We start from the raw sequence: 27708 nt of genomic DNA on the forward strand, positions 1-27708 counted from the left end.
GGCGGCGGCAGCGGCGCGGCGGGCGGCGCGGCGGGCGGCGCGCGCGTGGCGGACGTCATGGCGTCCTGCAGGAGGGAGCGGACGTACCGGCAGCGGTAGAGGCACTGTGTCCCCGCTGGGTAGCAGCACGGGCAGCTGCGGCGGCGGCAGCGGCGCGGCGGGCGGCGCGGCGGGCGGCGCGCGCGTGGCGGACGTCATGGCGTCCTGCAGGAGGAAGCGGACGTACCGGCAGCGGTAGAGGCACTGTGTCGCCGCTAGGTAGCAGCACGGGCAGCTGCGGCGGCGGCAGCGGCGCGGCGGGCGGCGCGGCGGGCGGCGCGCGCGTGGCGGACGTCATGGCGTCCTGCAGGAGGGAGCGGACGTACCGGCAGCGGTAGAGGCACTGTGTCGCCGCTAGGTAGCAGCACGGGCAGCTGCGGCGGCGGCAGCGGCGCGGCGGGCGGCGCGGCGGGCGGCGCGCGCGTGGCGGACGTCATGGCGTCCTGCAGGAGGGAGCGGACGTACCGGCAGCGGTAGAGGCACTGTGTCGCCGCTAGGTAGCAGCACGGGCAGCTGCGGCGGCGGCAGCGGCGCGGCGGGCGGCGCGGCGGGCGGCGCGCGCGTGGCGGACGTCATGGCGTCCTGCAGGAGGGAGCGGACGTCCTCGGCCCCGGCCAGGTCTAGAGCCGTTTGGCCTTCTTGGTTCTTGAGGTACGGGTCGGCGCCGTGGGCCAGCTGTTAACAAAGTTACATTTGAGAAGTTAAGTTGCGAGTGCAGTGCGCAAGGTATTACGAATAAAGGGGATACTTAACTAACTAACCGACATCGAAACATTTTGGTCCAATGTTTAATTTGAGCAAACACGGTGTTTTCAAACACTATCGTGTTTTCAGAAGGATCACAGTAGCCTGCCCTTCCTGAATGCCTTTTTCAAACACCTTTGAAAAATTAGTAGTTTTTGAATAAAATTGCAATTAGCAAATGAAACGTGTAACGGTGTAAAGCCCCATCTACGGGCGGCGTAAGCGTTGTGAGCGTGATTCGGAACCCAAGGTATGTGTCCGTATGAGGCAGCGTTGTGTATTTTGTGTTGTTGTTCTGATACACCCGCGCCGGCCTCGAGCTGTACCTCAGCGTCAATGACACCTTCTCGTAACTTATGAGTTCCTGGTACTTGCTTCTTGCTAAATTCCGTTTCTGGACAGTTTTTTCTCGATTTTGGCCACCGTAGCCTATGGAGACTAAAAAGCAACGCTAAGCGGTCTTCGTAGTCTATGGATATCCTATTTTAAGGTTGTCACATGCGCGTTTCTGACCTATAAATTAAATAGATACTCACCAGTAACGCACACAGCTGCGTGCGCGCTTTATGCGCTGCCTCGTGTAAAGGAGTAAAGCCCCATCTATCGGCGGCATTCGGCGGCGTGCCGGCCCGCAGCAACAGCGCAGCCAACTCCAAGTGTCCATAGGAGGCGGCGTTATGGAGTGGTACTAGGCCGCCCTTGTCGCGCGCTGAGACTGCCGCGCCGGCCTCCAGGAGCGCCTCGGCGACTTCTAGGTTGTTGTAGCCGGCTGGAAGGAAAGGTAGGCATGAGAACCTGAATTTATGATAGTGAGGCATATCAAAGGGTAAGTTAAAGTTTACATCAACTTCATGTGACGTTTTCAACCAAAAGGTACCACATTGTCGCTTGTCGATAAGGTTGATTTCAAATTGAAACTATATGGAAATAGCGCCTTATTGACAACCGACAATAAGTCCTTAATACCTTTTGGTTGAGAATGGCACATATAGATTTACAGGTGGTTCTTTTTCAACCCCTAGCCATATTGAATAGAATATGATCATACTGAGAAACTTTACGAAACCATTCCCGAAAGCAAGAAATTATATTCACGTCACATGACTGTGGATTGAAAAAATGTGACAAGGCAAGTCGATTTTAGTTACTGAATAACCCGCTAGATGTCGCTGTTACGTACACGAAAATTCCTACTTCGCGGTGTTAAGATTTTTCTGTGAAATATGGGGTGGCGCGGTACGCAATTTCTCTGTACTCTGGTTTCCCTTCAAAACGAATAAATCTTTCGCCTTTTACTAAAGATTTCCGTGGAGGGGAACACTCAAATGAGTCTATAGATATTTTTTGATGCCCTGCGCAAGCGGGGCCTTTTAACCTTTTGAACGCCAAGCATTGACGTAACTCGACGTGACACCGCAATGAAGCAAAATAAAACCTTAGAGAACAATAGTGATTACAAAACAGGATATCGATATTTTCACTGATTTCGTTTTTGACATACTTAGATTAGAAGAACCACTACACAGGTGTTTTACAATATAATATTAGATAATTCTGGCTTTTAGCTCTACTAAAAACCTTTAAATAACGTATTTAAATGTCAAAATGTACTTGTAACTTCCACTCAAATCACTCAATCACTCAAAAAAAAGCACGAAAACAAGTACCGTAACAGCACAAATAGCAGTTATTTTAGCAAAAACAACTTCTATTACAAAATGTATGGGATTAAGCCATATCTATTATTGATGGCGCTAGCGTGTTTGTCGGAACTGCGCGAAACGATTTCTATTAGGAGATTGTTACTTTCATATAATAATATTATTCCTCCATGACTCGGTCACATCACTAGGCGACGTCAAGTGCCGTTTTTGGCGTGGCTAGCTATGCTATTTACTGGGTAAGTCGTAATATAACATAGTTGTTTTTTTTAACCTTCTATTCATAGTTGAATTGTAATAAAGTTATACAATAAAGTAGAAGGGCAAAATAAAATAATGCAAATACAAACAAAGAAATATAGTTATTTATTAAAGAGTCTTTGATAAATTAAGTTTGGACGGCAAATGACGTCGGCGGCGTGAGTGGCACAAAATGTCGACGACGTGATTTACCGTCTTTGGCGGTCAAAAGGTTAAAACTAAAACGATGATTAATTGATTTTATTGTTAGGTATATTTTATTAACATCGACTTCCAAAAAAGGATAATGAGATAATTTCTTCCTTTTGATTTTTCGCCCTGTCTTTTGTGGAGACATTTGCATTGACTGAAGGTAGAATCAGTCTGGCAAACCCAAATTATCAAAAAGTAAGAACAAAATCACACGAAGGATTCCGTACCATTACGCAAAAGGCTAGCTATTTAGCTATCACGGTTCATGAGATACAGCCTGGTGACAGACAGACGGACAGCGGAGTCTTAGTAATAGGGTCCCGTTTTTACCCTTTGAACCCTAAAAGCTATACTGATCACTTTCTTTTGGGTGCTAGTACCAGCGTAATACAAAGACCACCGTCTATGTTTGAAATGAGACAATTCCATGGCCAAACTATTATGAATAGCCTAAAACTTACCGGCAAGGTGTAGTGGTGTGGAATTCCTCCCGTGAGCGTCTCTACAATTCACGTTCTGTGGCGTTATTAATTTCCTGTAAAAAGACACTATTTGTGACGTTTTCAACCAAAAGGTACCACATTGTAGCTTGTCGATAAGGTTGATTTCTAATTGAAGCTATATGGAAAAAGCGCCTTACTGACAAGCGACAATAAGTACCCTTTTGGTTGAAAATGGCACATTTTAAAATTCATATTTAGTACAATAGCACGATTTTTTTTCATTGGTTTCTGTAACTCGCCGTTCTCTATGCAACATCGATCCGTATATTAGGACCTGTCCAATGTGTATTTGCGTCTCACGTTTTGCTTAGTGAGAAAGTGAGACGCAATGCACATTGGACCAAGGTGGAATACGTACCAACCTTAAATGTTGAATCAAGGCGTTTTTACAATTTTATACTAGATGTCGCTAGTAGTAGTAGTTTTTCTTCCTCGCGATATCCCGGCATTTCTGCCACGGCTCATGGGAGCCTGGGGTCCGCTTTGACAACTAATCCCAAGAATTGACGTAGGCACTAGTTTTTTCGAAAGCGACTGCCATCTGACCATCCAACCCTAGACCACACACCTAGCTCGGGCCAGCTCGCCGCGCTTGGCCGCGTCGAGCAGCGCCGCGTCGCCGCGCAGCGCGTCGGCCGTGTCGGAGTCTCCGCTCCGAACTAGTTGTAAGGGAGTCAGTCCGTCTCGATTCCGTCGGGTCGGATCCGCGCCGTGCTGCAATAGAAACGCAATGAAACGTTTGTGTTGATGTTGTGCTTGTGGTGAACCACAATTTTTGACAGACAAAAGTTACCGCATAATGTACGCACCCGTATTACGTTTACCTAATATAGGTAAACGAAATATGAGATCACTAGATGGCGCTAGTGGTCGATCGAATCGAAGATATAAAAAACTACGAGTAATAATAGCCGAGCGCCAATGATAACATTTAATGTATATTTCTAAAACTCTTATTACAACAAAATACTAGCCGCTGTCTGTTTAATCGTAAGCAATGGCAAAGATAGATATAACTCCGTAATAGATGGATAGTCTAAGGAAAAAACGTGCCTCGAAAAAAAAAAAAAATGATTCTCGTTCAGAGGGCGCTACTAGCTTTGGCCTACTGTCGTATAGATGGCGTTGACGGTTTCGTTTGTTATTTAACAATTTTAGCGCATATCAGTGAAAGAACATGGGTCAAAATCATAAAAATAATTAATGCAAATAAAAAAATCATTTATCCATATTTAAATACATTTTATCGTATTTTTATAAATCTTTATTTTTAGTTTTAAAGTGTGTCGACAGATGGCAGTGAATTTACTGGGGTTACAAAATTTACTATGACAGTACCGCTCTAGTATAAGATACTCTATGGCAATGGTGATATGACAAGTGTTCAAATTCATATCATTGAGCGCTAAGTACTGTAAAGTTGCAAGTAGAAGTGATACCTTGAGCAGCAGCCGCACGATATCCGCCTTGCCCTTAGCCGCCGCTTCGTGTAGCGGCGTGAACCGCCACAGATCCGCCGCGTTCACTCCGGCGCCGCACGACACTAGTAGCTCGGTCACTTCGTAGTGGCCATATGAACACGCGTTGTGGAGGGGGACGAGGCCGCTAAAATAGATGTTTTAGTTTATTTTTTGTCCGCTAGATGGCACTGTTATAAGCATTTGGTTTCGGGATAGATTAAACCTTCAGTACTCAGCTTTGAAGGGCAAAAAACGAGTAACATGTTCTCAGTGATGTCAAAATGTCGTTTTTACAACCACAATCCCTAAGAACATCATCCAAATTGCATTGTGTTTGAATTTTGTTTTTATTGTATTTTGTTTAATTTAATTTCACTTCTTTTAAATTTTTTATTAATTAATTTATTATTAAGTTTATTGACATTCTTTATATAGTGTATAATACTAACCATATATTTAAGCTTTATGTGTACTAACAACAATGATCTCAGTTGGTCTATGAATAAAAATTAAATTAAATTAAAAAATTAAATTGTGGCTTGTGTTGTCTAAGTACCCACAACACAAGCCACATATGTTATAACGTCTTATAGTATTTATTTATCATCACGAGAACATATACGACCTCCTTCCTCCTTCCTTCGGTCCTTTTACGACTTTTTGAACATTCTTGAACACTCACCCTTTGTCTTTCGCGTGGACATCGGCGCCTCTTTGTAATAGTAGTTGAGCAAGTGGTAACCTATTGTACCTGCAAGGAGACATATATTAATTGATTAAGGGCCAGTTGCACCGACCACATTTAACAGACTGATCAACGTCACGCAGCAGAGATCTATGAAACTTCCCACACAATAAAAATTAGCGAACGCATTAACGGTGACAGCTAGACGGTTTGGTGCAACCGACCCTAACAAAATCCACAGTATCAGACATCTCCCTAAGATGAACAAAACAAATCTATTCCGGAATTTAGAATGAGTTTTGTTGCAAAATACAAAATGAGGTTATACAATAATAGTACATTATTGTCGAGGCTCGGAAGTAGCTACTTGCTGGCTGAGGATTCGTTTTAAACGGACGACCTTGGGAGTCTGTTTAATTGAATCCGAAGCCAGCAAGTAGCCTTCCAGCCGAGTCATATATAGTCCTTTTCTCAAAAATGGCGCAATAAATGCAAATATAATAGAAATATTTTACAGAAGCAACGTTCTTATGTATATATTTTCACAGAAAAAAGTAAAAAGATTTGCTTTGCCGCCGTTTTTTTTATATTAAAAATGGTAGTGTATTTTTCTGCTGAACCAACATTATAATAATAAGTGCTGATCATCTGTTTGGCTGTTTAATGGACCTATGCCTTCATTTGATATGGTCACTTCAACTTTTAAAAAGTTTGCAACTCGACAAATAATGGAATTTGTATGCAACATTGCAGTCCCGAAATCGAGACTGCAATGTTTTTAACTTTTTAATTTTTGACTGACCATAAACTACGCACTTCGCGACCTACTTTTTAACCGGCAACGTCGACTTTGCCGTCCATTTTTGAGAAAATGTATTTTCTTTCTTTCTTTTCTTTCCTTCTTTCTTTCAAAATAGACTTTTCATTAAAATAATATTACGTGACAAAGTTGAGATATGGATTTTTTTTTTTTACATGTATGGCCTAAGAATAAATAATAGTACTAGGTACAGAAGATTCACTCTCTAACAAAACGCGTCTATTACGACAGATATGACCCCTAGGCGGCGCATGCGCGAACAGGCGTCCGTCCCGTAGCGCGCGGCAATTACTATGGCTAGACCTCAGAACTGGGGGCGGCCGCATGTACTTGTAGCGGCGCGACGAAATCGCGGAGTGAGTCACGCCTGGTATGGCTTGATTATCTCTCTGTAGGGGTTGCCTTTAGTAGATATGTATCTGTCTGTGTGTACGCATACGCACCCGGCCGCGAAGTGTAGCGGGGTGGAGTGGCGGCCGTCGACGTCTCTGCAGTTGACCAATCTAGGGCGCGCGTCTAGAGCCGCTCGCGCCGCTTCCACGTCGCCTGTCCGAGCCGCTTCTAGCAGACGTAGGGCCGCCGCGTTCGCACATGCGTCTGGAAATGGTACATTGTGCAACGTGGGGGGTAAGTGAAATATTGTACGAGAGTCTAATATATTCACGACAGTCGCAGGCTGGAGTGAATTAGACTCGAGTAACAATATTCTTACGCCCGGAGTTACAATGTTTTTCATCACACTTGCGAAGAAAAACTAAATATTAAGCGAAATCATTCTTAAATACAATGACAATTCAAACATTCGTCCGCCATTTTGAAATTTTTTGGCAGTTTAGGCATCGGAGGCACAGACCCATCGGCATTCAGCCACATTTTAAAACTGTGTAAAAATATTTGAAACGCCTATTAAATTAACCAAATTAAATATTCTAAAGCATAAACAAAAAATAATAATTTGTAAACGTCAGTATTTTCAAAGTAAAACTCATTTATACCTACTTGGTTCTTATGAATTAGTGACATAATTATAAAAAGGTATAACTCACGAGTGAGTTATACCTTTTTTTTTTCAGAATCCACAACTCACGCGGGAACAATATAGGCCTTTGTCCTTTAGTACACCTGCATGAAATAAGATCTTTTTCGAGCAATAGTGATGAAAATAATATTACGATCGTTATAGTAATAATTATTTATATGAGTGATAGGTAGTTTATGTAAGGATGGTGAAAAAACTGTTCAGCATATAATTGAACGAGACAGAGTATAAGAGGCTCACCCATGGGCGCGGGATAGCTGGGTTCCTGCGCGTGCGCACCGCAAGCCAGCAGCAGCCGGCACGCCGCCGCCGCGTCCGCGCGCGCCGCCACAGACAGCGCGCTCATGCCGCGCCCGTCCATCGCGTTCACCTTAGCACCTGCACGACAACATCTAATAACTATAAAGCCTGACCAGGAATCATGCGCCATGTTGCGGAATTTCACCGGGACTAATTTTTTCATACTATACTGAACTGTCACCCTATACATGAGAATGAACAGCGCCCCCTTGACAATGATCATATATTACTGGCCAGGCTTCACTTTTAAAATAATTCCACTATCTAACAATTACAGCGGTTATATGAATGAATATCTTTATTTATTTAGGTAAATATTCGCCCGTAATACCTTAAAACTAACATACATATTATCATGAAATTATATGTAAAACTAAACAACGCAATAGCGTATTCTCCTACTAGTCAAAACAGTTTCTTTTTTAGAACTGTCAAAACGATTTGCTAACATGGAATTTATATGAAACGTCACGGTCAACTCACCTACTTTTTGTACTTCAATCTGATTGGTAAAACAGAAATTGTGTCTAAAAATAACTGCTATCTATGTTTTTCTAATAATTATCTGATGTTTTATTTCATGCATGGTGTGAAATAATTTATTATAAATACAGTGTAATACCCTATAATGGATGCGATGCCTTACCGTGCCGCAACAAAAGGTCCATAGCGTCTAGGTGCGAATGCTCTGTGGCTATGTGTAGCGGCGTCTGTCCCTCCTAATTAACATCTCCACCTGTTGTTGCGTGGGTGGCGTGTAGAGACCCTTACCGTGCCGCAACAAAAGGTCCATAGCGTCTAGGTGCGAATGCTCTGTGGCTATGTGTAGCGGCGTCTGTCCCTCCTTATTAACATCTCCACCTGTTGTTGCGTGGGTGGCGTGTAGAGACCCTTACCGTGCCGCAACAAAAGGTCCATAGCGTCTAGGTGCGAATGCTCTGTGGCTATGTGTAGCGGCGTCTGTCCCTCCTTATTCTTCTCGTTAACTCGGGCGCCCTTTCTTATTAACAACTCCATCACCTGTAAAAATTACAAATAGTACATTGTGCAACATGGGGCGTAAGTCAAATATGGCAAACGAGAGTATAGCTAAATCGCGACGGCTTGCCGGAGCGATTTATCGACGAGATTGCAATATTATTACGCCCCGAGTTACAACACAATGCTTTTCATCACACTTGCGATGTAAAAATGAAGTATAATGACAAAAAACTATTAATTATAACACTAGAAACTTCATAACTCCCTAGGGAAAACGCTTTTTCTATAGTTCCCGCTAAGCCTGCGTGCAATAATGGAATAGCAATAACAAAATCCTGAGTTCTGATTAAGTATACTAGCAACGATTCAAAGTTTTCCAAATAAAAATGGCGAATAAAACTTTTTTAATGGCCCATACTGTCAAATCAGAAGTCTATATAAGAGTAGTGTTCCGCTTCCGCCTGTCCGGTTTCTTGGTTCGGTGTGCATTGCGTCTCACTCTCTCATTAAGCAAATGCACATCGGACCGCGAAGTTGGACGGGTGGAATACCACCCTAAGGATCGAAGTTCGAACATTGGTCATCGTAAAATTGACAAATCGATTTGGTCGACTCAAAAACAAGCGACTAATACACGGCCTACACGATGCGGTTTGAACTACTGATACTTAAATTAAAAACCGGCCAAGTGCGAGTTGGACTCGCGCACGAAGGGTGCCGTACTATTACGGAAAAAAACAGCAAAAAAATCACGTTTGTTGTATGGGAGCCCCATTTAAGTATTTATATTATTATGTTTTTAGTATTTGTTGTTATAGCGGCAACAGAAATACATCATCTGTGAAAATTTCAACTGTCTAGCTATCACGGTTCATGAGATACAGCCTGGTGACAGACAGACGGACAGCGGAGTCTCAGTAATAGGGTCCCGTTCTTACCCTTTGGGTACGGAACCCTAATAACTATAGAAGTTAATTCGATTTGGCCATTTTGGCCAAACCCGGTTTGGGTGTAAATCGGGGTCTAGGTCGACTTGATCCATCACTACACTAGCTTGTCGATGTCATGTCGGCGACCGTCTACTCCGTCTAGGAAGGGCTTCATCGATTAACTTCTTATCTTCCATTGTTATTGAACTTCTATATCTGATGGGAACCTGTACCCTCGATCTACGCTTTTATTTCATCGATGGCGCCGCGCCATGTTTCGCAGAAAAATCTTAACACCGCGATGTACAAAATTGTGTGGATGTAACAGAGACATCTAGCGGGTTATACGAGTAGTAAATTAGTACGGAAGTTTATGTTTTTTTTGGTATTTTGTAGTTTCTATCTGTATTAAATCAATTATGTAAGTATGAAAAAGGTTTTTAAAGGGTCGGCAACAAGCATTGTAATATCTCTGGTATTGCTCGTCCATAGGCTATGGTGACTGCTTACCAAATACCATCAGGCGGGCCGTATGCTTGTTTGCCACCGTCGTGGAATAAAATAAAAAAACACGAAAATTTGATTCTCGATCAGATGACGCCACTACCTTTGGCCTACTCTCGTATAGAGGGCGCTGAGGGTTTCGTTTGGTATTTAACAATTTTTACTCATATCAGTGAAATAACATGGGTCAAAATCATATAAAAATAATTAATGTAAATAAAAAAATCATTTATCCATATTTAAATACATTCTAACGTATTTTTATAAATCTTCATTTTTAGTTTTAAAGTATGTCGATAGATGGCAGTGAATTTAAAGTGGTTACAAAATTTACATGACAGTACCGCTCTATCTTATTATATCCTCTTTGGTTGTACATACTTTAAAACTAAAAATGAAGATGTATAAAAATACGATAAAATGTATTTAAATATGATAAATGATTCCCTTCCGACGCGTCGGAAGCCGGTGTTGCTCGATGGGTTTCAGTTATTGAATCGTTTTGTTAGAGAATGACCTGTTTCCGCTTGGGGTAGACGCTGGCGGCGGCGGCGTGCAGCGGGCGGTCGCCGCTGGCGAGGTGCTGGAAGTTGGCCAGCGCCTCCGCCGAGCAGGGCGCGGAGCCCCCCGCCGCCGACCCCGCACCCGCACCCGCGCCCGCGCCCGCGCCCGGGCTCGATGACGAACTCTCTGGGTTTATCTGCAAATTATCACGTACTTTATCATTTTATGTCTAGAACATAGAGAAATATAAGTAAAAAAGAGTGGTAACTCCATACATTAGTTTTCTTACCAAAACGCGCCTTATTTCGTAGTCGACATCTAGCGTCAAGTAGCGGAACTCTCAGTACTGCTACTCGACAATAGATGTAGTGGCAAACAAAAAGTCTTATGCTCAACGATTTTCAGCTAATATTATAACCAGAATAACCGGAACTCTAGTTTCAACTCCTACGGTTACTCTGGTTATGATATTAGCTGAAAATCGTTGAGCATTAGACTTTTTGTTTGTCGCTCCATCTACTGTCGAGTAGCAGTACTGAGAGTTCCGATACTGGAAGATTTTTCTATAGTCTGGAAAGAATAAGGGTCGGTTGCACCAAACTGTTTGTCATCGTTAAAGAGTTCGCTAAATTTTATTGTATGGAAAGTTTCATAGTAAACCGCTGCGGCGCTCCGGGTGACGTTGATCAGTCTGTCAAGTGCGGATGGTAAGACTACCTTAGAAATAAATAGATATTAAATGTTGCTACGCCCTAGTAGGGTCCATGATTGTACTCACATTATTTTAAGAACATCTGTAATACCATGGTTGCAACGAATAAATGAAATGAAATGAAATGGTGCAACTGGCACTAAGTGAAAGAAGGCTAACAAAGAGAGTGTATGAGGGAGAAGTAGAAGCGGGAGTTGGAAGGGGTAGACCTAGGCGGACTTTCTCTGATCAGATCGGGGAAATCCAGAAGAAAGGCCAGGTCAAGAGCACCCTAAACCGGCGAACGTGTATGAGCAATGTTATGAAAGTGAAGGAAGCGAAAGAGGTTTGTCAGGATCGGAGCAAGTGGAAATCCGTGGTCTCTGCCTACCCCCGGGCCCAACCGGTTAACCCCGGGTTAGTGGGATGGTGCAAGTGGCGCTTATACACGCAACTTATTTCCGAACAGTGATAGGAAACAGAGATGTTGTATAAAAAAGTTTGTAAAACACTTACAGGTTGATTGTTGAGTGATGACAACTGTTTTTTGACTCTGGCCGGCTCTGCTAAACGACACGCTTCTAGCAAGCAGTGCCCTCTGTACTCAACTGAAAAAAAAAAACAACAAAAAATCACGTTTGTTGTATAGGAGCCCCACTTATATATTCATTTCATTTTGTTTTTAGTATTTGTTGTTATAGCGGCAACAGAATACATCATCTGTGAAAATTTCAACTGTCTAGCTATCACCATAGAGAAATATAAGTAAAGAAAGTGGTAACTCCATACATCAGCTTTCGCGCTTTATTTCGTAGTCAACATCTAGCGTCAAGTAGCGGAACTCTCAGTACTGCTACTCGACAGTAGATGTAGCGGCGAACAAAAAGGTCTTATGCTCAACGATTTTCAGCTAATATTATAACCAGAGTAACCGTAAGAGTTGAAATGAAACTAGTTCCGAAAAATCGTTGAGCATTAGATTTTTTGTTTGCCGCTACATCTATTGCTATTGTCGAGTAGCAGTACTGTGAGTTCCGCTACTCGACGCTAGATGTCGACTACGAAATAAGGCGCGTCTTGGTAAGAAAACTGATGTATAGAGTTACCACTCTTTCTTTTCTTATATTTTTCTATGCTATCACGGTTCATGAGATACAGCCTGGTGACAGACGGACAGACAGACAGACGGACAGCGGAGTCTTAGTAATAGGGTCCCGTTTTTACCCTCTGGGTACGGAACCCTAAAAAAGAAACCGAATTATTTTGATCGTAAATTAATACACTTTTCGTTGTTTTATTTAAATTTGCGCAGTATTTTAGTTAAAAAAAAAACATATGCTTTAAGACGAAATGGCGGATAATTGGGAAAATTTGGAAAAATTGATGATTTTTAGTATGTAATTTAGGCGGTTTTTTTTGGGGTTTGCAATTATTTTATATTTAAAATCTTTATTATAGGTATATTAAAAATAGTGTAAATATCTAATGGTACTATGATTTATCATATATCTTTTACCAATAATTGTTTATTTACATAAATTATGATTTACCCTATCGAAATTCTAACACTGATTTAGCTGTGAAAATCAATGTTTTTTTTACCCAGAATCAGTAAACAATTATGTAACACATATATTAATTTCAGGCAAAAAGAAGAAATCATGCATATGAGGGTTGTTTTTTTTTGTATTGTGGACGTTGGGTGCTTTGTTAGACTGTTTTAATTATAAGAGATTATTACTATGATGTTTAAGTTTGAGCGCTGGTGGGCTAGCGGTAAGAGCGTACGACTTTCAATCCGGAGGTCGCGGGTTCAAATCCCGGCTCGTACCAATAAGTTTTTCGGAACATGTATGAAATATCATTTGATTTGACCAGTCGCTTTTCGGTGAAGGAAAACATCGCGAGGAAACCGGACTAATCCTAACAAGGCCTAGTTCCCCCTCTGGGTTGGAAGGACAGATGGCAGTCGCTCTCGTAAAAACTAGTGCCTACGTCAATTCTTAGGATTAGTTGTCAAGCGGACCCCAGGCTCCCATGAGCCGTGGCAAAAAATGCCGGGATGCGAGGAAGATGATGACTATGATCAGGGCCGGATCTAGGGTAGAGCGAGTGGAGCGGCCGCTCTAGGCGCCAGATGGCAAGGGGGGCGCCAAAATGGCAAATGAGAAAAAAAAAGTTTTAAAATAAGCGAGTATGACGCGGGCCCAAAATACGGTTCGTTTTGCTTTTAGGCATAGAGTAACTTATACTAGAGCGGTACTGTCATAGTAAATTTTGTAACCCCAGTAAATTCACTGCCATCTGTCGACACACTTTAAAACTAAAAATAAATATTTATAAAAATACGATAAAATGTATTTAAATATGGATAAATGATTTTTTTATTTGCATTAATTATTTTTATATGATTTTGACCCATGTTCTTTCACTGGTATGCGTTAAAATTATAAATAACAAACGAAACAGTCAACGCCCTCTATACGAGTGTAGGCCAAAACTAGTGGCGCCATCTGATCGAGAATCAAATTTTCGTGATTTTCGAGGCACGTTTTTTCCTTAGACTGTATCCATCTATTACGGAGTTATATCTATCTTTGCTTTTAGGTAAGAAGCTTCAACGAAGGGCGCCAAAACCCAATTTCGCTCTACCCTGATCAAGGACTCGGGCCGGCACTGACTATGATTGTTCAAGTTTAAATACTCACACGCTAGCCTCTCCTGCAGTTCTCTGGTGGGTGCTACATCTAATGCAGACTTGCCGTGGCAGTTCAGTAGCGTAGGGTCCGCGCCTTCACTGAGTAGGAGCGAACACACCTGAAAACAATGCACAATAGATATCAATACTGTAAGGCCTCCTAGTCTATTCAGTAGTGAGCCAGACATAGTCTTTGTGGCAAAATAAAGTGATTGACAAAATGAAATATCGACATGTCTGTTATCGATGTTACCTTAACGTTATAGATATTTATAACGGGTCTCTATTGTTTGACATAATTATTGAAAGTCATAATGTAATGATTGTCATATGGGGCATTTTCTAAGAAAAGGGACCTTATTGTCGATGGCGCTTACGCCGCACAGCGTCGCGCGGCATTGTATTTATATCGGAGCATCGTTTATAATGGCGTAAGCGCCATCGACAATAAGGTCCCTTTTTATAGAATTTGGTTTTTCTCAGAAACGCGTAACTTTTCAGGATTGCCATAAAACAAACCTAACCTAACCTATCTATAGGATAACCCGAGGAAAATCCTGAAAAGTTAACGGTTTCAGAATTATGACTAATGATAATATGACAATCATTACATTATGACTTTCAATAATTATGTCAAACAAAGGGACCCCATTTATAACATGTTATAAGAAGCTAGTTATCGCGATACACAACACGTTCGATATCTTCTTCTCTTTTTGATATATTGGTAGTTTTCTATTCTTTTGGCACGGTATACTACATGTTTACGTTTTAATTTTTAAATACTAAATAAATGCAATAAAGAAATTATGTACCGCTTTGTAATTGATTTGCATTCTTGAAATTTCTCGGTAACTTACCTACAGCAAGTAGAAGTTACATCTTTTAAATATTAATCTATTACTTATCGATAACAGATTTATCGATGTTTCATTATCTCAATGGATACAGTCCAAGGAAAAAACGTGCCTCGAAAATCAAGAAAATTTGATTCTCGTTCAGAGGGCGCTACTAGTTTTGGCCTACAGTCGTATAGATGGCGTTGACGGTTTCGTTTGTTATTTAACAATTTTAATGCATATCAGTGAAAGAACATGGGTCAAAATCATCAAAATAATTAATGCAAATAAAAAAAATCATTTATCTATATTTAAATACATTTTATCGTATTTTTACAAATCTTCAATTTTAGTTTTAAAGTGTGTCGACAGATGGCAGTGAATTTACTGGGGTTACAAAATTTACTATGACAGTACCGCTCTAGTATAAGTTACTCTATGTCTGGTAGTGACCCTGCCTGCGGAGCAGGAGGTCCCGGGTTCGAATCCTGGTAAGGGCATTTATTTGTGTGTTTATCATATATATTGGTTCATGAGTTATGGATGTTTTCTATGTATTTAAGTATTTACCTATATGTTATAGTATATATTGTCTAGTACCCAACTACCCACAGCACAAGCCTCATTGAGCTTAAGATTGAGCTTATTTGTGTAACATGTCTTATAGTAATTATTTATTTACTATAAATTTCATGTTTCTCCGGTGAAGGTATAGAAGGTAAGCTTAAAGTGCTTACTTTATTAAATAATATTTTGTAGGGGAGTTATGGTAACACTTGTTATTTATTTTATAATGGTGATTTAATTAGACCGTTGTGAATTAGTGACGCTACTCACCACTAGATGTCGCTAGGCACCTCTAATCATTAAGCTCAAATTGTATTAGCTTTACCTCTAACCGCGACTTGCTGCGAGCTTCATGTAGCGGTGTGATGGCCCAGAGATCTGTAGCATTGACATAGGCACCAGCGCGGACTAGCAGCTTCGTCTCATAGTGTACTCAACGTCTACTCGACAGTAGATGTCGCTACTAACCTCTAGCCGCGCCTTGCTAGCGGCCTCATGTAGCGGTGTGAAGGCCCAGAGATCTGTAGCATTGACGTTGGCACCAGCGCGGACTAGCAGCTCCGTCTCATAGTGTACTCAACGTCTACTCGACAGTAGATGTCGCTACTAACCTCTAGCCGCGCCTTGCTAGCGGCCTCATGTAGCGGTGTGAAGGCCCAGAGATCTGTAGCATTGACGTTGGCACCAGCGCGGACTAGCAGCTCCGTCTCATAGTGTACTCAACGTCTACTCGACAGTAGATGTCGCTACTAACCTCTAGCCGCGCCTTGCTAGCGGCCTCATGTAGCGGTGTGAAGGCCCAGAGATCTGTAGCATTGACGTCGGCACCAGCGCGGACTAGCAGCTCCGTCTCATAGTGTACTCAACGTCTACTCGACAGTAGATGTCGCTACTAACCTCTAGCCGCGCCTTGCTAGCGGCCTCATGTAGCGGTGTGAAGGCCCAGAGATCTGTAGCATTGACGTTGGCACCAGCGCGGACTAGCAGCTCCGTCTCATAGTGTACTCAACGTCTACTCGACAGTAGATGTCGCTACTAACCTCTAGCCGCGCCTTGCTAGCGGCCTCATGTAGCGGTGTGAAGGCCCAGAGATCTGTAGCATTGACGTTGGCACCAGCGCGGACTAGCAGCTTCGTCTCATAGTGTACTCAACGTCTACTCGACAGTAGATGTCGCTACTAACCTCTAGCCGCGCCTTGCTAGCGGCCTCATGTAGCGGTGTGAAGGCCCAGAGATCTGTAGCATTGACGTCGGCACCAGCGCGGACTAGCAGCTCCGTCTCATAGTGTACTCAACGTCTACTCGACAGTAGATGTCGCTACTAACCTCTAGCCGCGCCTTGCTAGCGGCCTCATGTAGCGGTGTGAAGGCCCAGAGATCTGTAGCATTGACGTCGGCACCAGCGCGGACTAGCAGCTCCATCTCATAGTGTACTCAACGTCTACTCGACAGTAGATGTCGCTACTAACCTCAAGCCGCGCCTTGCTAGCGGCCTCATGTAGCGGTGTGAAGGCCCAGAGATCTGTAGCATTGACGTCGGCACCAGCGCGGACTAGCAGCTCCGTCTCATAGTGTACTCAACGTCTACTCGACAGTAGATGTCGCTACTAACCTCTAGCCGCGCCTTGCTAGCGGCCTCATGTAGCGGTGTGAAGGCCCAGAGATCTGTAGCATTGACGTCGGCACCAGCGCGGACTAGCAGCTCCGTCACTTCGTAGTGGCCGTATGAGCAGGCGTTGTGAAGAGGCACCAAGCCACTAGAAAGGAAAATGGTTGTAGTGTATAAGTTCGTTCTTTTTAGCATTAGAAAAGGTAAACAATCTTGACGTGCCTTTTTATTAAAAATATTGTAAAACATTTTTATAAAATTAGTTTATATTACTTATGAAAGCAAAAGAATGTAAAAAATCGTATATGATTTATAATTGTAACATACATATTTATTTTATTTATTTATTTATTTTATTTTATTTATTAGGAAAACTTACAGCTAAAGTAACACGTTGGGTAATAACATAGAAGCAGTGAGCCAATTACAAGTTTCCACAGATAGAAACTGCGACCTATTTGACCTATTTGCTGTGACCTATTTTATAAAAGTGATTTTTAATAAAAAAAAGACACGTCGAGATCGCTTATCTACTTTCTAAATTCTAATGCTAAAAAAACGAACTATAATGTTGGATGTTCAATGAAACTACTTGCTTGGACCAGGGATCGGAACAGGTTTTTGGCAACATTTTATACTCGAAATGTAGAACTCAGTTGTGTTTTTAGGTAACGAACTTCGTATTATTAGATTGTCCAATTAGATATGAAATAATTAACAAAGAACGAAAAAATACCGTTTTCGTTTGCATACAAAAAATACCGGTATCTGATCCCTGGCTTGGATTACTATGTGTATTGGCTGGCGTGGCGCGCCGCCAGTGCGAGGCCGCACTGGCAGGGTCGCCATGTAGGTGGATCGTTAAAGGAGAACTACTTGGTCTTGTGTATACGAGTAGATTTATTGTGTCTAATATAACATATGCACGAGAAAAAAAGATGAAAAAAAATTGCATGTAGCGGAGATGAGAATGAGATGGATGTGCGGCGTGACGAGAATGGATAGGATAAGGAATGAGTATATAAGAGGAAGCCTGAAAGTTGCACCCATAACAGAAAAAGTAAGGGCAAATCGCCTAGCGTGGTACGGGCACGTGATGCGGAGGGATGAAAGTGATGTGACGAGAAAGGTATTAAGAATGAATGTGGAGGGAGGTACGAGGAGAGGAAAACCGAGGAAAAGGTGGATGGACTGTGTGCGAGATGATATGGAACGAACGCAAGTGAATGATGAGATGACGGGTGACAGAGAGGTATGGAAGAAAAAGACATACTGCGCCGACCCCAAGTGAATGGGACAAGGGCAAGAGAATGATGATGATAACATATGTACGGGCTTATATAGTATAGTATTAGCTATGCCACGTGTGAGGGTAAGGCGTAGCACACACTACAGTTGAATAAGCTACAGATTGTCAGACCAACCAGTTCTGACTTGTCAATCGTCAATTTTAAATGCCAGAATAAATATCAAATTTATGTCAAAATGTTACGTAAATAGTACTAATAGTAATAGTGTTTGTGTGCTCTAGCTGTGTTTTATAATGAAGTACATATATGAGATCACATTAAGTAATGCATCTTAAGTCCAAATTTGCTTACTAGCAAAGATAGATATAACTCCGTAATAGATGGATACAGTCTAAGGAAAAAACGTGCCTCGAAAATCAAGAAAATTTGATTTTCGATCAGATGGCGTCACTACCTTTGGCCTACTCTCGTATAGATGGCGTTGACGGTTTCGTTTGTTATTTAACAATTTTAACGCATATCAAAGAAAGAACATGGGTCAAAATATAATAAAAATAATTAATGCAAATAAACAAAATCATTTATCCATATATAAATAATTTTTTTGATATTTTTATTTTTAGTTTTAATCGTGTTTCGATAGATGGCAGTGAATTTACTGTGACTACTACAAAATTTACTATGATAGTACCCCTCTATCCTATCCTATATATTCTCTTTGCTATAATCATGCTTTCATTGTGCCGTACTTTTAAAATTAATTTGGTAAAATTCACAAAACTTCAACCGTCTTCGTTGATGTTTATGTTATAATAAAAGATTAGTCAGCATCCTGCCATCTGATAATATCTTCATCATCACACACACCAACAAGGCATTTATGACGGCGGAGTTATATGCACTTAAATTACTATTTTACTCACATTCACTCATTCATTCACTTTTTTAGCATTTAGTACTGTGCTAAGTACGCCGACACTTATACTTACCCCTTGTCTTTAGCATGTGTGTCCGCCCCTCTCTGCAATAACAACCGCACTGCACGTGCGCGATTATAACCAGCAGCCAGATGTAAGGGGGTGGAGCGGCGACCATCCCCAGCGTGCACATTCACGTTTAGAGGCGTTAGGAGGGCCGCGAGCCGCTCGTCCGCGCCTGAACGTGCCGCTTCTAGCACTTCTGCTGCGCAATATTCGCCTGTCGTAATTAAAGGAACAAAATCAGTTTGGTGAATAAAGCCAGTTAGCGATGCCTACTATTTATACTTTACTAGATTTGAGTCCCCGGAAAGGACATCGGATAGTTTCTATCAATCTATCAAAGAAATCACTCCTTAAGGAGGTAGAATTATTATGGAAGTAGGATCACAAAGTACTATTTGTACACATACAAAGATTCAGGTAACTGCTGACGGTTTTCAACTGATTCCAAAAATTTTTTTTCTAAACGACCCACCATTTTCAATATTCCAAAAATGTTACCAACCGATTTACGAAAATTTAGTACCCTACGATGCTCCGCAAGCTCCTGGATCTTTTAATATCACTGCCTTTCGTATATCTTTGTAACTTTTGGAAATATAGCCGAATTACACTCTCCCACGAAACGACCTGATAAACATTTTTAAGAGATCGAAACCAGTATATTTTGTGACTAGGGCTCCCGGTATCCGTGTTACACGCCGAAACGAATACCCGTGTTCTTAAGCCCGGCGGTACTAAGAACCCGGTTTACACGGAACCGCCGGGATTCGAAAACGTTTCGAAGGAACGTTCCCAAGAAACGTATCTCAGACACGTATCTCCGTTTACACGGGTACTTAAGACCGTTCCGAACGGGTCTGAATACTCCGAACCAGTTTGAGCCAATGTACAATGGTAACAAGGTCCACTATTATTATGTTGACTTCAGATGAATTCGTTTGTCGTACGATTTTTAAAGTGAAGCTTTTATTCTATCGCCCCAATTTATTAAGTTAAGATTAAATTAAAACCGCGATTATAATACCGTAAATCGAATTAATTTCCCATTTTTTTAGTTAAATGCCTACAATCCGAAAAAAGTTTCACTTGCATCGTGGTTTCATAAAACCTCACAATTACTTTTTTTTTAATTGTTTTTAACCGTATTGATAAAACATAGGTACTGTGCCATCTTCCTAATCTTCCTATGTTTAATAGTAGGTATACATAATTTTTATTTTAAACTATTTATATCATTTAATAAAACCGATTGCTTCTAAGCTAATTACAAAAATTTGATACCGATCATAGTTTTTTTTTTATAATTACATAATGGTATAGTATTTTCGTTAATAATAGGTGTGCAGACAGAATACAATATTAATTAAAAATAACAGTTTAATTATTTCGTGGTTATTTTTATCTCGGATCTATTACTGCTTTGCGAAAACAACAAACCTGCCAACGGCGCAAAAAAGTTATTAGTAGGTACACAAAAGCGGGATTATCGAGTAATTTTACCCAAGAACCATAAAAACCCATACTACCTTGGATAACTTGCGATAATATTGCTAATTACATTAAGATAGATCTTTAAATTGGTAATCATTCATAATTCACTTTGGTCACTTTCGCACTAGCGTTCAGGTAATAAACTTAAATGCGCACGTTGCCGACCGGTGGTCCATCCATCCATTGTTTTCCAATATCCTTTTGTTTGTCATCGTCGAAAACATGTAGGTTCCCAAACTATTATCACAAGTGTCACCGCCAATTACAAGCTTTATGTCGTTGTAATAAGGTCAAAACATCTGCACAAGAAAATGTTTTCCATTGTTTTGTAGCTGCACCGCACTAAAAAGCGTTTTACTGTGGTAAGAGGTACCTAAAGTAAAAACAATTAGAATTTATTGAGAAGGTGCAATTTTATCAAGTTGATTTAAAGTGTTTATTAATATATTCAATATATTAAAAACGGGTCACCCACGTGTTTTAAGTCGAATACGCTCGACATGTTTCACTCCGTACCGAGGAGCGTCATCAGGAGCTTAAAAACTATAACGACCCGCCCCGGCTTCGCATGGAGAGTCAAGCATAATAAAATACATTCTGTAACAAGTATTCACTTCGGAAGCCTAATAATACTAAGAGTTCAATGTCCATTTGTCTGTCACCACTCACTAGGCTGTATCTCTTGAACCGTGATAGCTAGACAGTTGAAATTTTTACAGATGTAGTTGTATCGAACCTTCGGTGGGCGAGTCCGACTCGCACTTGTCCGGTTTTTTTAGAAGTTAATAATGGGTTAATTATTCTTAAAATATAGACAGACAGCCATCGCGCACTTTTTTGTAGACCAATGAAAGAGAGACAAGTCCATCATACATTGATATCAAATATTAGATTGGGCAGCGTTTTCGATTAAGCCAGCGTGATTTTTTCTAACTTCATTAGCAAACATCGTCATATTTCTACCAATTTAAACAAAACCTTAACAAAATATACACATAAACATTCCCAAAGAAAAACTTCATTCATATAGGTGAGGTCTGGTTATCGCGAACATACAGACAGACATACGGACCCGGCGGGGGACTTTGTTTTATAAGGTGTACCTACATTATATGACAAGAAATACAATTTCATATCATGTTCTTAAATTAAACTAAAAATAAAGAAGCAAGTTAAAATTGTATTTTTTTATAAATACTTACTTAATGCCAATTTCGAACATTAGTTTGACTTCCTGCCTACATACTGAACTCGATGGTTCTAATATTTTTTTTAAATAGGTACTAGCAGGTTTTTTTATTATATTGCTAAGCCGCAACGTAAAAAAAAGTAGCTATTTAAAGTGCTATATAAAATGCTATACTTTGATAAGAAGCGTGAATACTCTTAATACCTATTGCAAGCAAAAACTACCTGCTCAAGAAAGGAGTTTCTAAACCGTTTATTGAATTTCGACTCTATGACCCTCGGAATAAGGTTAAATATGACAGAAACTCGTCCTGAATCTTTTGTCTATTCATTTGTAGCTGGCGTTCGTTCCTTCGCTACTATCGTCAAGGACGTGTCCGGAGCCACGGATAAATAAGATACGTATCTTCGAATACCCGTTTATCCGTGTACACGGGTCTTAACTACACGTTTCTTAATTAAACGTGTGGAACGGGCCAGAAAACCGTTTACGTATTATTCGGAAACGGGTATTCGAAACGTGTAAACGAAACACGGATTCGACCGCGAGCCCTACTTAAAACTGACAACGTATAAAGGTTTCATATATTTAGACATAGACATAGAACACATAGACACAGATACAGAATAGATTTTACGATTATAATAAACAGTTAAATTTTTAAATTTACCAGTAAGAACAGGCCTGGTGGCTGAATCTGCTAAATCTAAGGGTGTCTTTCCTTCCGTGTTTCTGATGTTCGGGTCCGCACCATGTTGAAGAAGTGCTGAAAAATTGTAATCAGATATTACTATTTCCTTATACAGTTTACAATAACATCTATAGGATATTGTTAATAAGTTGGTATTTAGGGTTCCCAAAGGTGGGCAAAGCATAAGTGGCTCCTGTGATGTTGCTTATGTCCATGGGCGGCGATGACTGTTACCCGTCAGGCGGCTCGTCTGCTCGTTTGCTTTCTATTACATTTAAAAAAAAAGTTGGCTTCATAATGGAAAAAAATGACATTAGGCTTAGAACTATTCTTTACCTAATGCCGACTACCATACAAAATTATAGCTAGGGAAGTTTGAATCTAACTGTATTTTTAATTTTATTTTTTCGAAAATTTTATGAGACAAAACTTGAAAGTATTTATAAAGTTCGAATTCCGTTGACACAGAGTACAATTATTGTAATGTACATTGGGCGGTACCACAGAATAACTAAAAGTACTACCGTACAGAAAGGACTCTTCCTACAAACTCGAAGTTTGACAGCGATTCAGGGACGAATCATGCTGTCCCTTTCTAATGTATGGCACTATCTGTTGAGAGTTGTCAAACTTCGTGTACGTGTCGTGTACGCAAAGGGAGGAAAGTTGTGCCAACCCTAATATAGTTTGTCAAAGGACTGTCTCATTTCAAACATAGACTTCAAACTAGCACTCAAAAGAAAAGGATGAGTATAGTTTTTTTTGTTCTTGTTTACTGACAATTTGGTTTGACCAACTATAATTGCTCGGAGCAATGCAGAGCCGAACGGAGCCGAGTTTGCCCGAAACAAGGAGTGACTCCCCACTGGTGGTACTTGCACTTCCACTTTTATGGAATTTATTTATTTAACACCTCTGTGCCGGCCACCCCGTTTCTTGAACAAAATGAACACACATACGTATTCTTGGCAGTGAATGTGTTAAGCACCAATGGGGTAACTCTGACAAGGGGGTAATTTTAAAGTTACGGCAAAGTGTTTTTTTTTTGTCTGTGTATGTGAAAAACAGATTAGTAACTCACCGATACAAACATCAACCTTCCCCTTCGCAGCTGCCTCATGCAGCGGAGTATATCCCCAATTATCCCTGGCTGCCGGTGCCGCGCCAGCACTCAGCAGCGCGCGGACAACATCAGCGTGACCGAAGGAGCATGCATTGTGTAATGGTTGGAGCCCGCCATCGTCTCGAGCCTGTAGCGCTGCTCCAGCACCTATTAGGAGCTCTACCACTTCTCGGCGACCGTAACCTGAAACATTATTCAGTGGAACTCCAGCTCTAATATGTTAAACAAAAGCCTTTGTTTATTTTAAGAGGTCTTCAGCATGTGCCAAATCAGCCATGCCATTTAAAAAGCAACTATCGTGATAGTATTAAGGGTCAAATTTATGTGGCAGCTCATTCAGAGAACAATCAGGGTGGTATTTTCTTTGGAGATAACTCAGATAACAAAACGTGTTTTCTCCGAATGGGCAGTTTTATGAATTTGAGCCATATAAATAGAATGGTAAACTTGCTTTTTAAACGGGCTTGTTCCCGTTACTTATGTTCGGGCTATTAGCAGTACACAGTGTAACCACTGCATAAAGGAAACTTAAAATTAAAATAAATTAACCAATGTAGCTATTGATATTTTAAGCACATGCTCTAACTCTACAGCACATAAGTTGATGCCTGACCACACAAACATGTATACACAAATAACATAAACAAAACAACTACTATCATTCTATAAACACATTCTAGCATTCTCCAACCATATACCAACTTAAAATTTGTGTCAGATATTTCATAACAGCAAGCAGTTACCCTCAAATTACATCCCAACAATAGTTTCGGACCGCATACAGCACTAAATTCAGTGCAATCACAACCGTAACTAATTATGCAATGGCCAAATTTAACAACTTCCTTACACCTCTCCTTTCACTTATGAATAAACTTGATATTTACGACAATAACACAAACAAACACATATAATTTATGTAAATACCTGCAGCGAAGTGTAGCGGAGTAGATTTTCTACCAGCTGTGTCCCTGGCATTCACCGTTTGAGGAGTAATTAACTTTTTTACTCGCGCAGCATCACCAGTTTTGCAAGCTTCAAACAATTCGCGAAGTGGATCCGTGGGCGCGGGTAGAGCGTCCAATGTCGAACCGAGTATCGAACGACGGCTCGACATTATGATTACACGTTGCACATTTAGTTATGCATTCACCGTCGTTTTACACTGCCATTTTCGCTAATTTATTGAATAAAAACACGTATTTCGCTACAGCTGCCAAGTTCTTTGCTTATTTTTTTTTGACAACTACTTTTCAGTGTTGCTCTGTTGTGGACTACATTACCCAAACTTTAAGTCAATGTTTCTGACAATCGTTCTTGAATAAAATAATAATCTCATGGAAATCTGCTAACACTACAAATAATGAATCTCATTGAGGGACGATATTAAATTTAAAATTAATATAATTTATTGATACGACTTCGCATAGTAGTAAATGAATTTTCCTCAATATTAGAAGTTTTTTTTAACTATGGTAACATTTTACCATAAACTAGAGCTACATATTTTTTACCTGGAAAAAAGCGACCACAATCTTTAAATAATCTGCCAATTAAGTATTAATTACGATTGCTACATATTTGTTGATAAAATAAATAGGAACTGGTAAATTTAGTTGCTCATAATATAGATTGATATTAACAGCAATTACGAAACATAAGCGTGATTTCCATTAATCGCATTGCTAATAAAGTTATTACTACTACTAAAATTGGTAAACACAAGGAGTGTTTAATAAAATCTGAAACCATTACCTAGTTCCTGTGGATAAATATAAATAAACTGGGTATAATAGTAAAATGAAAAAAAAAAATAAGCAACAATGTCGTAGTCATTTCTGATGAAATGAAACGTAGATGATCTATCTTGTCTTTGTCAACTTAGTTGACGAAATCAAAATGGCGTCTTTCACGGGATAACGCATATACGCCGCACACTGGACAGTTTTAATTATCGTGGGTGTCACTAATATCAGTGAAAAGGATTACAAGTGAACAATAATATAGTGTCAAACTATTTAAGTGCCTAAAATAATCTGACTTAAGTTTCATATCGTCGCTATACACGACTATTTGCAAAGGTATGTCTCCTTTCACCTATCATATTTAGTACTTTGCGATTAAATTACCATTATTTGTGCAGGGAAAACATAGAGATTACTTTAATTATATCATTGCTTGTTGGCGGGTATTAATTTAGTGCGTGCCGGAAACGGCGTTCTTTAGTTCAGTAGGTGAATCGGTGGAACAGGTTTTTTGTCGTTCTCGAGGACGCAAGACTCGCTAGGCGAGGCCGGGTCGTCATTTTACATGAATGGTTCATTCTGGCCGCGGCCGCTCCTCCGTCCGTTTGCTTAAACTATATTTGCGAAGCTGACATCGGTGGTAAACGTGTGGTTAATTCAATTAGTTGTGAAGCGTCCCCTACGGATTTCTCCGCGTATAATGCAGTGTTTGTGTGCAATTTCACCTTTGGATTGCGGTGTTGTGTGTGATTTGACTACAAATTCGCTTTCTGGATGAATACCTTCACATTCTCTAAGGTAATTTCGAGTAAATGCCATTTCATTCAGGTCCTTCACTTGTAGCCTTGGAGAAATTAAATAATAATCTTTCAATTTGATTAAATAATAGATTGTTATCATAATTACTTAAGGAATACTTACATACTATAATTTAGACTACTAAAAGCAAAAAGAAATAAAATTAATTTTATTTGTCAATACCATTAGCGCAATAATTCTTAATAAAGTCCAAAAGTAACTAATATCCACAACATAAAAAATACCTTGTGTCAAATAATTATTAAAACACAATTGAAGATTATCCTTGAAATTTCCAACTGTTAATCTTGCAATATTTCATTGAAACTGTACTAGATACACTAATAATGTCTGAATTATGTTAATTACCCACTGAGCTGACAATTAATCTGTACTTTTCTATTAATCGGCATGGTTAACCAGTCCTATTAATATTTGTATATTCAAACATGTTCCTATGTTGGCATGCTTGTATTTGTGAAATAAATTGGCCGGGGTCTCTATTGTTTCCCATATAGTTTTAAGTCATAACATTTTGTTTGTCCACATTTTCGTTAGTTACATTTTGGTTTTTCTCAGAAACTCGTAACTTTTCAGGATTGCCATAAAACAAACCTAACCTAACCTATCAATTGGATAACCTGTGGAAAATCCTGAAAAGTTAACGGTTTCAGAATTATGACTAATGATAATATGACAATCATTTTTCAATAATTATGTCAAACAAGGGGACCCCAAATTGGCCACGTTAAGGATGCTGTACATAATGTAGGCACAGAATAAGTAATAGTACTACCGTACAGAAAGGACACTTCCTACAAACCCAAAGTTTGACAGCGATTTAGGGTCGAAATCTGCTGTCCCTTTCTAATGTATGGCACTATTTTGGACTACTTAGGGTTGTCAAAATTCAAGTCATTATCTTATCTGTGGTTGTGCATGCAAAGGGAAGTCAAATTGTGCCAACCCTAATAATTGCTCGGAGCAATGCTGAGCCGAACAAAGCAAACTCAGACTTGACCGAAAGGAGGAGTGTCCCCCCGCTGACGTAGGTACATAATTATGATGGGTGGTCCTGTTTATATAAAAATGAACTATTAGAGTTGTAGGCAAGAATCTAATTGATTGCTTCCTTATCTTCCTTTTCCTTTTACATGAGAAACACAAGAAAAGACAAATGTTGTCATCTTAAAAGTGGCTATTTTTAAATCACAGACCATATCCAAGGTCTTGCGTTTAGGCATATTTTAAACATAAATTTCCTTGCTCCACTATATCCTCGTACCGCCCATCATACAAGATTATAGCCAAGGTGTATTTTTAATAGGGTTGAATTTCGTTTGTTTGAAAATTCGTTTTAGGGCTCCGTAACCAAAGAGTAATTACCCTATTACTAAGACTCCTCTGTCCGT

At 40.3% G+C, this 27708-nt stretch overlaps 2 protein-coding genes and 1 non-coding gene across 8 annotated transcripts in view; 2 read left to right on the forward strand and 1 right to left on the reverse strand.

Annotated features, from left to right (window-relative positions):
• Positions 1-25046, reverse strand: part of LOC134752189 (poly [ADP-ribose] polymerase tankyrase) — a 32230-nt gene extending 7184 nt beyond the window's left edge. The window contains exons 1-17 of the mRNA XM_063687801.1: positions 24681-25046; positions 23712-23936; positions 22610-22705; positions 19266-19473; positions 17030-17174; positions 14022-14130; positions 11830-11921; positions 10636-10818; positions 8601-8724; positions 7645-7782; positions 6809-6962; positions 5543-5611; positions 4840-5005; positions 3969-4114; positions 3359-3432; positions 1320-1552; positions 505-714 (exon numbers count right to left, since the gene is read on the reverse strand). Of these exons, the coding sequence (XP_063543871.1) occupies positions 505-714; positions 1320-1552; positions 3359-3432; positions 3969-4114; positions 4840-5005; positions 5543-5611; positions 6809-6962; positions 7645-7782; positions 8601-8724; positions 10636-10818; positions 11830-11921; positions 14022-14130; positions 17030-17174; positions 19266-19473; positions 22610-22705; positions 23712-23936; positions 24681-24870 (2562 nt within the window). The 5' untranslated portion in view covers positions 24871-25046. The remainder of the gene's footprint in view (positions 1-504; positions 715-1319; positions 1553-3358; positions 3433-3968; positions 4115-4839; positions 5006-5542; positions 5612-6808; positions 6963-7644; positions 7783-8600; positions 8725-10635; positions 10819-11829; positions 11922-14021; positions 14131-17029; positions 17175-19265; positions 19474-22609; positions 22706-23711; positions 23937-24680) is intronic.
• Positions 1-27708, forward strand: part of LOC134752111 (interleukin enhancer-binding factor 2 homolog) — a 141756-nt gene that overhangs the window by 44745 nt on the left and 69303 nt on the right. For 2 of the 6 annotated variants that reach the window (XR_010128734.1, XM_063687676.1), the window contains exon 1: positions 25559-25834. The exons of 1 other annotated variant lie outside the window; for it this stretch is intronic. The gene's annotated coding sequence lies outside the window, so the exon portion shown is untranslated. Of the gene's footprint in view, positions 1-25558; positions 25835-25880; positions 26297-27708 lie in introns of those variants that run through there. 3 more of the 6 variants (XM_063687673.1, XM_063687678.1, XM_063687675.1) reach the window with 3 other exon arrangements.
• On the forward strand, positions 2035-2150 carry LOC134752535 (U5 spliceosomal RNA). Its single transcript, XR_010128757.1, has one exon. It is a non-coding gene; the product is annotated as a U5 spliceosomal RNA (small nuclear RNA).

The sequence above is a fragment of the Cydia strobilella genome, chromosome 24 (assembly GCF_947568885.1).
Source record: "Cydia strobilella chromosome 24, ilCydStro3.1, whole genome shotgun sequence".
In the NCBI taxonomy this organism is placed as follows: Eukaryota; Metazoa; Arthropoda; class Insecta; order Lepidoptera; family Tortricidae; genus Cydia; species Cydia strobilella.